Genomic DNA, 12,907 nt, shown 5'->3' on the forward strand with positions numbered 1-12,907 from the left:
GTCTGGCTTTTGTAGTTTCTGGTTTTACAAGGTCTAACCCTATGGCACTTCAGGAAAGAGTCCCGGGCACAAATTCCTATGAAGTACTTTAAACATAAACCAGCTGGTCTTGAACTTGGCAAGAGTCTTTGGAAAAAAACACAAATAGGAGGCCTACATCCAGGCTTCTCACCTTCAATCTCTTATGATGTTCCCTGAGCAAAAGGTGGGAGTGGGAGTGGGCCTGGACCCAAAGGAGACAATTCATGAAACCTACAACACAGCCTTGGAGAAAAGCTCTGAGTGACAGAGAACGGTAATTAGCTAGGCCAGTTAGACTCCGCAAGCAAGTGGAATTAAATCATTCACTCAGAAAATAATTCATTTAAAAACAGGAGTTAAAAAGCAAAGCTATACAAAGAGAAGCAGAACCCGAGAGAACAGAAGAATCATGTTAGGAGCAGATGACCCAGTCCCTAGTGGGGCTAAGTTTTGGGGAGAGCCCTGCTCCCTTTCCTACCTCGAGAGTATCTTAAGCAAATCCCCATTTCTTCCTGTCACATGAGTCTCTAGTTCTTAGAACCAAAGGAACCTACTTAAAGGCTTGCCCCAGGCCACGGCTAACAGCAGCTAACTTTCTCTCCCAGAGGAGTTCCACTAACGGCTCTAACTAGGGAAGTCTTTCCAACTCCTCTTAATTAAGAAGTATCTGGGTGTCTTCTCCATAAGGCTGAATTTGTTTTGGTTCTTCTTTTGTTTTAAACTTCCATGGTATACTTCTGCTGGGCTATTCCTCTGAGCAAGAAACAGAAACCTTATCAGATGCCGGGACCTGTCCTGGATGGTGGAGCCGCATCAAGGTCCTTCATTTCTACACTGAACAAACCAGGAAAGTCATCCAAAGCGCATCTCTGACTAACAACCAGTCAGTAAGTATATAACTGTAGTGTGGGGGTTACCTTCTCCCATCAATTTGCTTCCTCCCTCCAAAATTATTCTGAATATGTAAATGCAACAGGGTTTTCAGAAATTTTCCCTAGCTGGGGTGCCTGGGTGGTTCAGTGGGTTAAGCGTCTGACTTGACTTCGGCTCAGGTCACGGTCTCGAGCCCGGTACTGGGCTGTGCTGGGCATGGAGTCTGCTTGAGATTCTCACCCTCTTTCTGCCCCCTGCCACCCTCCCACTGCCCCAGTCACACACGCCATCTCTCACTCTAAAAAAAGAAGAAAAAAGAAAAGAAAAAAGGCAAGAAATCTGCCCTAGCTGCATCTGACCTCAGTTTAGTTCAAGGCCCATGAAATGAGAGACCTGGTCAGAGAAAGCACAGAGGAAACATTCACCTGCTAAAACGAATGGTCCAAACTCATAAAACTAGCACACTTACAAGCGGCTTTTACCACATTTCAGTATGTCTCTGGCAGTCTACATTTTAGAAACACTTCGCTGTCTTGTATGGATTTACGTCAGCTTCAAGGGGTAAACATCCAGACGGAAAAGCTCTCTGTGTCACTGACCTGTGATTGCTTTCACCACCATATCAGACACTTCTGAAATTTCTTCATTAACAGGGACACAAAGCATCTGAGGTGTGACCCAGTGCAGGGCTCTACAAAGAGGGAGAGACAATAAAAAAAAAATTCCAAGAATGGACCACAGTCATTTGTCTTGTTATTTCCTTCAGTTAAGGGAAAATATTGGGGCACCACGGACTAACAAGGCAATCCTAGGCCCGAGCATATCAGGAGCTCTGACGTTGCCCCTGAACATAGCAGGAGCTCAGACGAAGTGACCAGAACCCTCAAATGAGGCTTCTCTCATCACAGGAAAAGCAGAAGTGATCCGAGACTGAAGATCTGAGAAGAACCCGCCGCTCCCTCTCTCCATCGTCAATGACCGTAATGTCACTGGGGCTCTATCCTCAACTCTGGAGGCAGAGCAGAACAAGTGAAGAAAGGTCACCAAGCATGAGTCGCCCCCTTTGGGATCCCTGAGTTTTCTGGTCTCCCCATCTTCACGGCAGGGATTCCGACTGACGGATGCTCCCACCCCACTCGTTAGTCCAAGGCCCACCTAGTGCCTTAGGGCTCCACGTGCCACCTTCCTAACACCAACTCCTTGCTTCTGCCGTGACACATCAAGATAGTCTACCACTTAGCAGCCCCACTGTCAAGGAACCCTCCTTGGATTCCAAGACCCCCTCCTCCAGAAGCACCTTAGCACGACCAGTCTTGGACCCATTCCCACATCTGATGGCCTATTTCCTACAGGTTTCACTGCCACTGGTAATACAGAGCCCTGGGGCTCACTGTGCCGCCAGGGAAGACGGAGCGCTTTGGGGAGTGTCGTCAACCCAGTGTGAGCGCAAGTTGTGATCAGAAGAACAGCTAAATAATGAGTGACAGGGAGGAGGAACAATGACGCCTACCGCCTTCGTGTGGATACTCACAGCTTCTTGCCTGACAAGACAGTATAATGAAATGAGAAAAGAATGACATTTCCCCCCGTTCCTTGGAAATTCCGGAGATCTGAAACAATCTGAAACATCAGATCTGCTTCCTTTCTAAAGCTGCTAGGAGTCAGACGGATAAGCAAGCACGTGTTTTCGGGTGTTCCGTCCTACAGTCTACCGGCTGCTTTTCCTCTGACACCCCGAAGCCGCGGAGATGCTACGGATGGTGGGTACCTTGGCTGTTGGTCGCTGTCAAGGCCTGAAATCCAAGTGTGTCCCCCTGCTGGCAGGCAGTACGTACGAGACAAAGGAAACAACTGGCTACCTGATCCTGTTCTGAAATCCAAGTGTGTCCCCTGCTGGCAGGCAGTACGTACAAGACAAAGGAAGCAACCGGCTACCTGATCCTCTTCTGAATAGCGAGATCCTTCTTCTCGTCGTCGGTGGTCTCTGGACAGAACACGTACTTATAGAGACGAGTCATGATGTACTTTTCGATCTGATCCATTATCTTCTCAACTCTTTCGGGAGGCACTGGAATATCCAAACGGACATACAAGCTCAAGGGAAGGGCGACGGGTGAAAGGAATAGAGGTCTTCACAGCCTTCCCTTTCCCTGTGCGGCAGAAAGCGAACTTCCACTTTCCTGAGGTTTACTGTACAACCTTGGAGAGCTCTTAGAGATGCGCAGTGGGGCTTATTTCTCAGACAGACAGACATGCTACGTATATCCTAAAACCCAACACCAATGGAAGACAAATCCAAGAAAATGTACTAAGGGCGCCTGGGTGGCTCAGTGGGTTGGGCCGCTGCCTTCAGCTCGGGTCATGATCTCAGGGTCCTGGGATCCAGTCCCGCATCGGGCTCTCTGCTCAGCGGGGAGCCTGCTTCCTCCTCTCTCTCTCTCTCTGCCTGCCTCTCTGCCTACTTGTGATCTCTGTCTGTCAAATAAATAAATAAAATCTTTAAAAAAAAAAAAAGAAAATGTACTAAAAACCTAAGCTCTAAAATATTCACAAAAAAATAAATAAAAATCTAAGCTCTAAGTCAGCGATTCTCAAATTTTTTCCATCCCTCCAGCCATCTGAGGAATGTATCACCATGAAAAATGACTCACCAAAATGGTGATTCCAAGATGGGCATTTCGTGTAGAAGCGTCCTTCGGGGTTTTAACGGACTCTACCCCTACCCCAACAGGATGATTAAACAATGTTTAATAAACTACCCAACTGCTGTGATCACTTTGGAGTGACACTGGTGGCATTCAAAGGCCCTCTCAGGACAAGACCAGTCACCAGCATGTCGGTGGAGCTGTTTACAGGACGGAGTTGGCAAACCAGTCAGGCCATCAGAAAGAGAGAAAGCTCTAACAGAGCAGTCAGACTCTGTACAATTACCAGCAATCCCTTTACAGCTGGCGAACAGAGCATTACCTTTTCCACGAGTCTGCATTCTTTCAGCCACATTTTGGTAAAAATCTTGAGTACACTCTGACTGTTCCTCAATGCTTAGATCCTGAAAAAAAAGGGACAAAGAGGCTGTTGGTAGCTCAAGAAAGATCATGCGTAAAGCTCTCAATTTTACGAAGTTTCCAGAACCCACTCCATAACTGATGTAATCTCAAAAGTACCTACCAATTATACCAACTCTGCAGAGGAGAAAACCCCAATACTTAGAACTCCCATGACCTCATACTTCTGTGTGTGTGTGTACATAATATGTATTCACAGATAAGTACATTTTTCTTACATGGGTATAATGCACATTCTTGATAATATACACATTTATGTACATTTCGATTTATCGGGTCCACATAGTCCTTTCTGGGGGCCTTCTCACACCCCTTGTGTTAGGTGAATTACTGAACCGATCTACCCTGTGCCTCCGAGTTCCTTCTCTTTCTCATGACCATGTACTGCAGCATAAGTAGACTATCTCTCTGGGGTTATTTCTTGGTGATGCATGTTCAAGAGTGACACTAAGAGTTTAGTAAATATGAACTTTATGGCTCTCAGTATCTGCTGCTAGATGAGATCCTCGGAAACGCCAGTGTCCGGCCGTTAGCCACACGAGTATTGATTTCTCTACAGCCTCTACGCCACTGAGCTTCATAATTTCCCTTTGGGTTTACTGGTTATATACATACAATATGTGTATTTATTCCCTATTTTCTCCTAAAGAGTACGATCTACACAAAATGCCAACACAGTTCAGCACAATTAACTAGATGAAAACAAAACACGGCGAGACCAGAGGACGGAGCTGGGAGCAACAGAGAAGCACGGTCCTTGAAGATACGGAGGTAGAGTCAGCCCAGGCACCGGCCTCCAACAAGGTCTAGCAACCCTCACTAAGACAAAAACGGTCCCGTAACTGGGGGTCCAAAATGTAAAAGTAAACTAACTCTTCAGATGAAATTCTAACACCAAACCCAGAAATTTCTCCCAAGGCTTTTCTTAAAGAAGTCACTGCAGAAGGGCACGACTGTGGCCCGGGACAAATCCCACAGGGCTGAGTCTTGGATAGCCGCGTGCAGGGCGGGGAAAGCAACCAGCGAGGGCTTGGGGAGAAGCTCTGGGGAGAGCGCGCAGACCCGGCTGCCCCAGCTTAAATCCCAACGTATGGGGCGCCTGGGTGGCTCAGTGTTTAGCCTCTGTCTTCAGCTCAGGTCATGATCTCAGGGTCCTGGGATCGAGCCCTGCATCGGGCTCTCTGCTCGGCAGGGAAGCCTGCTTCCTCCTCTCTCTCTGCCTGCCTCTCTGCCTACTTGTGATCTCTGTCTGTCAAATAAAATCTTAAAAAAAAAAAAAAATCCCAAAGTATGCCGTGGGGTCCAGACCATCCCCTGCTGCCTTTACAATGTCTGTCCCCATTTTTGCCCGGTTTGGGCTCTCGTCACCCCTCATCTCGAGCAGAGCTGCTCTCCCCAACCCTGACCTCACTTTCCAATCTGTCCCACACACCACGCCCACTGGTCACCTCGGATTCAGACCGGGGCACGACAATCAGATCAGAAGCAGAGCACCAAGGGCGTCCATCTGTCCATCCGTCCGGGATGGTGCCTCAGTCTGCGACCAGCACCGCCCCCCCCAACCGCCCTGCTTCCTCTGCTGGGGAGCCCGGGTCCTAAGGCTCTGCTTTAGCTGCTGCCCGCATCTGGAGCACCACAAAGTCATTCTCTTCCTGACGCACTTCTGTTGCTCTCCGTTTTCCAAGAGCTGCCCAGGGAAGGCTCCGTTCACACTTCCCTCTTCTAAGAAGGTGTCCCTCATCTCCTCAGTCAGAGTAACTCTGCGGGTCTCACAGGGCTTGCGGAGGTCTCGGACAAGCAAGTCCTGTTGCTTTCTTAACTAGTTATTTACGTAAGAGCGACCTGGTTGAATTAAGATCGATCCCTTGTCTAGTGAGAACTTAGTACTAAGTAAATTTTACACATTTTAAAATCTTAAGCTTTTCTTTATATTCACCACAATTTCCCAGTGCTACTTTCCATTTTGTCTTTTACTTTTCATTACACAGCTTTCAAAAAAGTTAATGCCACTAAACCTTTTAACTGGTCCTTAAGAATAATTCTTTAACAGTTCAGCTGCACCTTGAAAACTGTTCTACTCAGATATGAGGAATCTGGGAGGCAGGGCAGGGGTAGGGAGGGGAAAAATGAAACAAGATGGGATCGGGAGGGAGACAAACCATGAGAGACTCTTCATCTCACAAAGCAAACTGAGGGTTGGGGGGGAGGGAGGGGGGTGGGGTTGCGGACACTGGGGAGGGCATGTGCTATGGTGAGTGCTGTGAAGTGTGTAAACCTGATGATTCACAGACCTGTACCCTGCGGCAAACACTACATTATATGTTAACTTAAAAAAATACATTTTACCTTCTTGGGGGGGGGGGGACTGTTCCAAATTTCTCCACAGAAGTAAGTACCTACAGTTGAAATAAATATCCTAATCTACTTTGTTAATTTACTTCTAAGTTTTCTCATGTTTAACTCTTTGGAGGAGGTGTGGGCGCAGAGCACGGAACACAGGATGTCACTGACATACAGACCCCGTCTTCGTCGGCGGCAGGTGGTGAAGCCACACTGCCCCTCGCTACCCCAGCTGTCACGTAACTGGCTCCTGAGAAACCGAATTTATTTCTGGAATCCCTGGTTTATTTCGCTGTCCTATATTTTAATTTTTTAATCAAAATCTCACCCACTTGTGATGTCTTTCATTTTAGGAAAGTTGGCCAGATTTAGAAATCTCTTCCACCAAATTCATGCTCCCCACCCCACCTCACAAAAAGAATATATGTTTTTTGTTTCTAGAATAAATGTAACATCATAATTTCAAGTTTTCTTACAATCCTCAGTCTTTTAATTCTTTGAATGAGGTACGAACTTTCCTTATTAGAGTGCTATTAACATTTAATGCCATTCATTGCTAGTATCTTTAAAAGTAACTATTTTTTAGTACTGTGCTCAGTTCTTTAGCTTTTATCACTGGCATGTCATATTGCAACTGAATTTTATGAATTTATCTTGTCATGTGGCTAATTTTATGCCCCTATTAGTACACCTGGATTTTCCTGAATTCCATGAAAAATGTATTTGCATCCACTCTGAAAGCATCTGCTGCATGACTGGAATTGCCAGCCACTGCACCAAACATAAAAAAATAAATAAAATGCTCCAAGAGCACTCAACCTGAATGGGAAGGCTGAATGCAAGTAAGTAATTACAATATTCTACGAAAATTGTAAGCCAGAATGACCAAGTGCCATGGCGCATGTGGTGAATCTCTGACTTGTCTCATTCCTTCTACCTTCTACCATCTTCTCCCAACAGGCACGGGCAGAGCAGTAAGTATTCGTGTTCCGCACTGCCCCCCGCGGGAGTGCGGAGTGACGGGACAAGCAATGCCCACAGGAAAATGTCTCCTCACGCCCTGGGTGTAAACTCCCGCAGATCCACTGCCACTCGTCCCTGTGGAGGCACGACTGGGGACACGCTCAGACACGCCGAGTCTGTCCGTACATGGCCTTCCTCTCTGTGCCTCTACTTCCCATAAGACTTCGAGCTTCTGTTTCCTATCAGCCCTCACTGAGTCAGTCGATAAGATTTGTACGGTAAATTCTCTAAGCCTTAGATCACCAGACAAATATATCCATGGACCAAACAATTTTTAAGTCCCCTGGTATTACCTCTTCAGAGAGCGAATTTTACTACTAGGCCTGGACGTCCATGTGGGTAATCAGCAGCAGCAGCTCCACGAAGAACATGTCCATGAATTCTAAATACCATCGAATTATGGGTCTCTTCTCTGACTCTTACTTCAAATCATTCCGTAAACCTCCTCAAATCCCGTCAGTCAGCAGAGCGGGTTTCAGTCAACAGAAGGACTATCAATACGGAGTCTGTCGGAGGAGACCTCTTCACTACTAAAACTGTAAATCTCATTTTATTTTTAAGATATGGGGGATTCCCTTCGCATTTTAACAATAATGTTCTTCCTCCATGACGCTGAGATTTTGCTTTCTTTCCATTTACAAACGTCCACAACAGACTGTTTTTGCTCTTTTCCTCTACTTAGGTGCCTGAGACATGGCTACATTCCTAAGTACCGAATCTCAATGCTTAGAGCAAATTACATGGACTCTTCCAGTTACTACCAGCACTCACTTCTACTAGAAACACTGTGATGTGTTTCTACTCCTCTGCAACAAGTTCTTGTATCTGCCAAGCCTCGCTGTTACGCTTCCACAGGTTCTTTTAGTCGCTCTTCTAACGTGACCTTCTCTTCCAGGAGCATCTTCTCCATAGAGAAAGCATCTCTCTTCTGTTTCATGTCCACCCATGTTCTCCCTTCCATTCCGGCCACTGCACAACAGGAGAGGTCTGAGAGGCGATGCCAAAGCTGGAGCCTGTCTTGCCAGACCCACCGACCGAGTCATCATGGTTCAACTCCACAATGTTTTCAATTTTCTCTTACAGGGGCGCCTGGGTGGCTCGGGGGTGTTGAGCCTCTGCCTTCAGCTCAGGTCATGATCTCAGGGTCCTGGGATCGAGCCTCGCATTGGGTTCTCTGTTCCGCAGGGTGCCTGCTTCCCCCTCCCCCCTCCTTCTCTGCCTACTTGTGATCTCTTTAAAAAAAAAAAAAATCTCTTACATGTCATTGTATTCTATGTATGTTCTTATTTTATTCATTCACCACTTTCACATAGTTAGCAACGCGACCTTTTATCTATTTTTAGTTCTTATGATCTACAGACTGTACCAGCTCAGACGCTTTCCCGTCGCTTGTCCTCACTTCTCATCCTTTGTGCTCCTAATCCTGAAATGTGTCCTGGGGTTACTCCCCCATCCCTGTTCCTCAGTTTTCTTACCACGTTTAAAGCCCATTTTGTTAATTAAAGTTTCTCTGTCTTGGACACATACTCTGCTCTCTCAGCAGTAACTGCACAGCAGGGAAAACTCGCACATACATATGGTTTAGAATAGTGAGGACATTTTAAGGCACAGAAGGACATCTATCTCTCTATTTCTTCTGAGAAAGAGAACGCAAATGAAGATATAGCCACATTTTAAACTCTTTTTCTCCTTTCTCAGGTTTAGAAAAACAGTTTTTCAAGAGAATTAATATGGGAGAAATTTTAAATTCATGGATATAACAGCACCAGAATTTTGTAGAAAGAACGGCAGGGAACAAACAATGGAAGTGGTAAAAAGTCTTCCACTGCGTCTGACTGCTTCTGTAGTAGGGAAACGCACATCTGAATGACTGCTAGCAGAGATATCTTTTTTAAAAACTGCACAGAGAGGGATGCGTGGGTGGTGCGGCTGGTTAAGCCTCCGACTCCGGCTCTGGTTTCAGGTCATGATCTCAGGGTCGTGAGCCCCGTGTCAGGCTCTGGACTCAGCACAGAGCGTGCTTCCGTTTCTCTTTCCCTCTTCGGCCCCTTCCCTTGCTCTCTTTCCCTCTCTCTAAAAAATAAATAAATCTTTTAAAAAACTGCACTGAGAAACCCACAAAATTCACTTATTAAAGAGCTATAATTCAATATCCAGTAAATTAAAGGGCATGTGTTTTCAGGAAGTCGAGGGTAATACAAGCTATGCTTTCAGAACAGGGGAGACTTTATTATTAAAGGCTTTATTAATAATTAACAAGGGCAGGATTTAAACAATTTGAGCAGCAAAAGTATCTTTTTTATTTAATTGCAGTCTGTTTTGTGTGTGTTTTGAAAATGTTTTCATATAAATAAACCTGTGGGGAAAAAGGTCTTCACTTTTGGCAAGGATCTCATTAAGTTAAAAAAAAATTAGGATTTTCTAATTATGACAGAAAAGCTTAACATCTGGTTGGGTCTCTATAATATTTTAAATTACCCTGGGCACATAAGGTTTTGTCCAAAGAACAAAAGAAACCTATACACCCTTCATTTCTTTGGTGACCATATACATCCTGGAATCTGTGGCTACTCTTAGGCCTATTTAAAGCTTTGTTCTTACAGTGAGACTCTTAAATTCTAGTTATTTTTGTAATGATAAGAAGTTTAAAAAAACGAAACCCTGCAAATTCTTCTTAGCTTCTTCTGCATACGCCACCCCTGTCAGCCATCTTCTCAGTAAAATTCAAATTCTTGCTAAGATGAGTTCTAAGAAAAGTGTTTGAGGGACGCCTGGGTGGCTCAGTTGGTTAAGCAGCTGCCTTTGATTCAGGTCATGATGCCAGCGTCCTGGGATCAAGTTCCACATCGGGCTCCTTGCTCAGCAGGGAGCCTGCTTCTCCCTCTGTCTCTGCCTGCCATTCTGTCTGCCTGTGCTCGCTCTCTCCCTCTCTCTCTCTGACAAATAAATAAATAAAATCTTAAAAAAAAAATAAAAAAAAAGAAAAGTGTTTCATAATAACATAAATATAAATGAACTTTGTGTTAATGATGTAGCTGCCTATCCAGTTTGCAATAAACACAACTCTCTTATTCTAAAGAACACGAAAATGAACTATAAGAAATACATGTATTAATATTAAATAACTAATAAGATTAATGGAAAAGGAAAAATGGCAAAATAAACGAGCTTCCGAAGAGTCTTAGCAAACAGCAGCATCTTTGGGACAGGGACGCGCCATGCTGCGTTAGTGCACTGGGCATGAAAAACCACGCAGGAGGGCGCCTGGGTGGCTCAGTGGGTTAAGCCACTGCCTTCGGCTCAGGTCATGATCTCAGGGTCCTGGGATCGAGTCCCGCATCGGGCTCTCTGCTCAGCAGGGAGCCTGCTTCCTCCTCTCTCTCTCTGCCTGCCTCTCTGCCTACTTGTGATCTCTCTCTGTCAAATAAATAAATAAAATCTTTAAAAAAAAAAAAAAAAAAAAAAAAACCACGCAGGACCCGAATGAGATTGCAGCCCAGAAAGACACCCTTTGGAATGAGGAAATTAAGAAAACAAAAAAGTCTGGCTACAGATAAGGTGTCTTATGACAAAGATAAAATGGCTGGGGAAAAAAACCCCAATCCTTTTAATGCTATTCTGTAAATATTTGGTTTTCTAGACTTGATCCATACGTGGAAAAGGCCGCTCGCCATGGGCTTACTCCAGGACTGGAGAAAACACTCATGTAGTAGAAGAAGATATGGGCAAGACTGGCTCACTGTTGTGGACCTCAGAAATGCTGGGAAGACTACAACTGTGGGACACAGTAGAAAGAATTACCAGTTGGGGTGCCTGGGTGGCTCCCTTGAAGCAGCTGATTCTTGATTTCGGCTCAGGTCATGATCTCAGGTCCTGGGACCAAGCCCTGAGCTGGGCTCGCGGCCCAGAGTCTGCTTCTCTCCCTCCGCCCCTCCCCGTTTGTGCTCTCTCTGTAACTCCCTCAAATCAATAAATAAAATCTTTTTTAAAAAAAAACCTACCAGTTAATGGCAATGTCACCAGAGTGGGTTCAAACATACAAGAATGAGTTTTCATATTGTGTAGGTCATTAGAGTAACATGACTGGAAAGTCTACTTGGTGAGAATAACATTAAGTTAAGGTTTTTCAAGTCTTAAGTCTAAGCCCAAGTTAAGGTTTGGAGTTTCAGTGAACGGAGCACAGAGGGCACCTCCACTAACACGCACTTCATTACCTCTCCGCAACCATCCCAAGCTGGACCCAGTCAAAGTCTTTGAAGAAACTTAAATGATGAAGTAATCTGAAGCCAGTTAGCTAAGACTGGTTCATTCCGGTACAAGAACCGTTTCATTTACTTGAAAAGACATGTAGCCTGCAGCCAAAGGCAAAAGGGCTTCTCCAGGGACATTTCAGTTGAACAAACGCCTATTCCTTATCAGGTGCAGGCGAGGTGTTGTGCAAGATACTGCACACGCGTGACGTAAGCCTGGGCCACTCAGCCAGCGCACACTCAGGGCTCGTGCAGACACGCAGAACAGGCTGCAAGACGGCCCTTCAGACGCAAGCAGTCTGAGGCCCGGCCCAGCTCTCCGGGGTCAGTGACCCTGAAAACAGGCAAGATGGCATCTGCACCACTTAATTACCGTTCCACTTTCGTGCACCGAGTCACAAGTCAACTAATTATTACAGAACGAGAGCACACTACAGTCTGAGCAAAAGAAGAATGAATAAACTGGCTCAGAAGAGCCGATCGAGTGGGCTCCGACATCCAGCATCACCCAGCGCATGCCGTATATGCTGTAGCACAGGCCTGCGAGCAGGATGTCCCAAGAACACCGTGCGGGCAGAAGGATAAAGAACCACAAAGCCTCAGCTCTTACCTCTGGTTAAAAACTTGAAGTTGTAACCACATGAGCTCTGCTGTGTCCCTACTGAGAGTCTATCAGTGCTTCTAACTCAAGACATCAATGATCTGTGCTTTCCTTAAATGTTATTATCTGCTTACAAATACTTCGAGAAAAAAACGGGGGGGGGGGGTCTGCTTACTTATTCTCAGTGTAACTACACATCAAACAACAAAAAAGCTTCTTTTCTCCTTTACTAACTGAATTTGGTATTTAAAAAATATTCTGGCAGAAGATGACTGCTTATTAGCCTAGTGATTCTGGCCACGCTGGAACACAGCCAAGCTGCCTACCAGCTCGCTGCTTTCTTTACGTCCTTTCTCTTCTCAAGACCCCCTCACTTCACAGAAGGTGCCTTTCGTGCTAATTCTGAGTTTAATGGGTGAAGAATGTTACAAACAAACTGATCATTGTTTAAAAAATGAGTCCCTTTACAAGTAGTCTTACGAATTACTGCAACTGACATTACACTTTAGAAACTATGGGTTGGGACACACGTGTGGAAGGCACGAGTTCTAGCTCTGACTCGGGCAGAATATGCGGCCGTGTAACCTTGACAAGTCACTTACCTTCTCTGGTTCTCATCTCCCCATCTATAAAATAAAGGGGTATCTGCTAAGGTCCCTTTCCACATCTAAATTCTAGCTTTCCCTTCTCTACTTGAGCAGAGAGAGTATTTTGTATCAAAACACAAAACAAAC

The 12,907-nt window shown here is 45.4% G+C and overlaps 1 protein-coding gene across 5 annotated transcripts in view; it reads right to left on the reverse strand.

Annotated features, from left to right (window-relative positions):
- Nucleotides 1–12,907, reverse strand: part of RABGEF1 (RAB guanine nucleotide exchange factor 1) — a 49,531-nt gene that overhangs the window by 6,754 nt on the left and 29,870 nt on the right. For all 5 annotated transcript variants that reach the window (XM_059414756.1, XM_059414755.1, XM_059414753.1 and 2 more), the window contains exons 5-7: nt 3,862–3,943; nt 2,830–2,962; nt 1,494–1,585 (exon numbers count right to left, since the gene is read on the reverse strand). In XM_059414756.1, coding sequence (XP_059270739.1) covers nt 1,494–1,585; nt 2,830–2,962; nt 3,862–3,943 — 307 coding nt within the window. The remainder of the gene's footprint in view (nt 1–1,493; nt 1,586–2,829; nt 2,963–3,861; nt 3,944–12,907) is intronic.

This window comes from Mustela nigripes, chromosome 11 (genome assembly GCF_022355385.1).
Source record: "Mustela nigripes isolate SB6536 chromosome 11, MUSNIG.SB6536, whole genome shotgun sequence".
NCBI classification, from domain to species: domain Eukaryota; kingdom Metazoa; phylum Chordata; class Mammalia; order Carnivora; family Mustelidae; genus Mustela; species Mustela nigripes.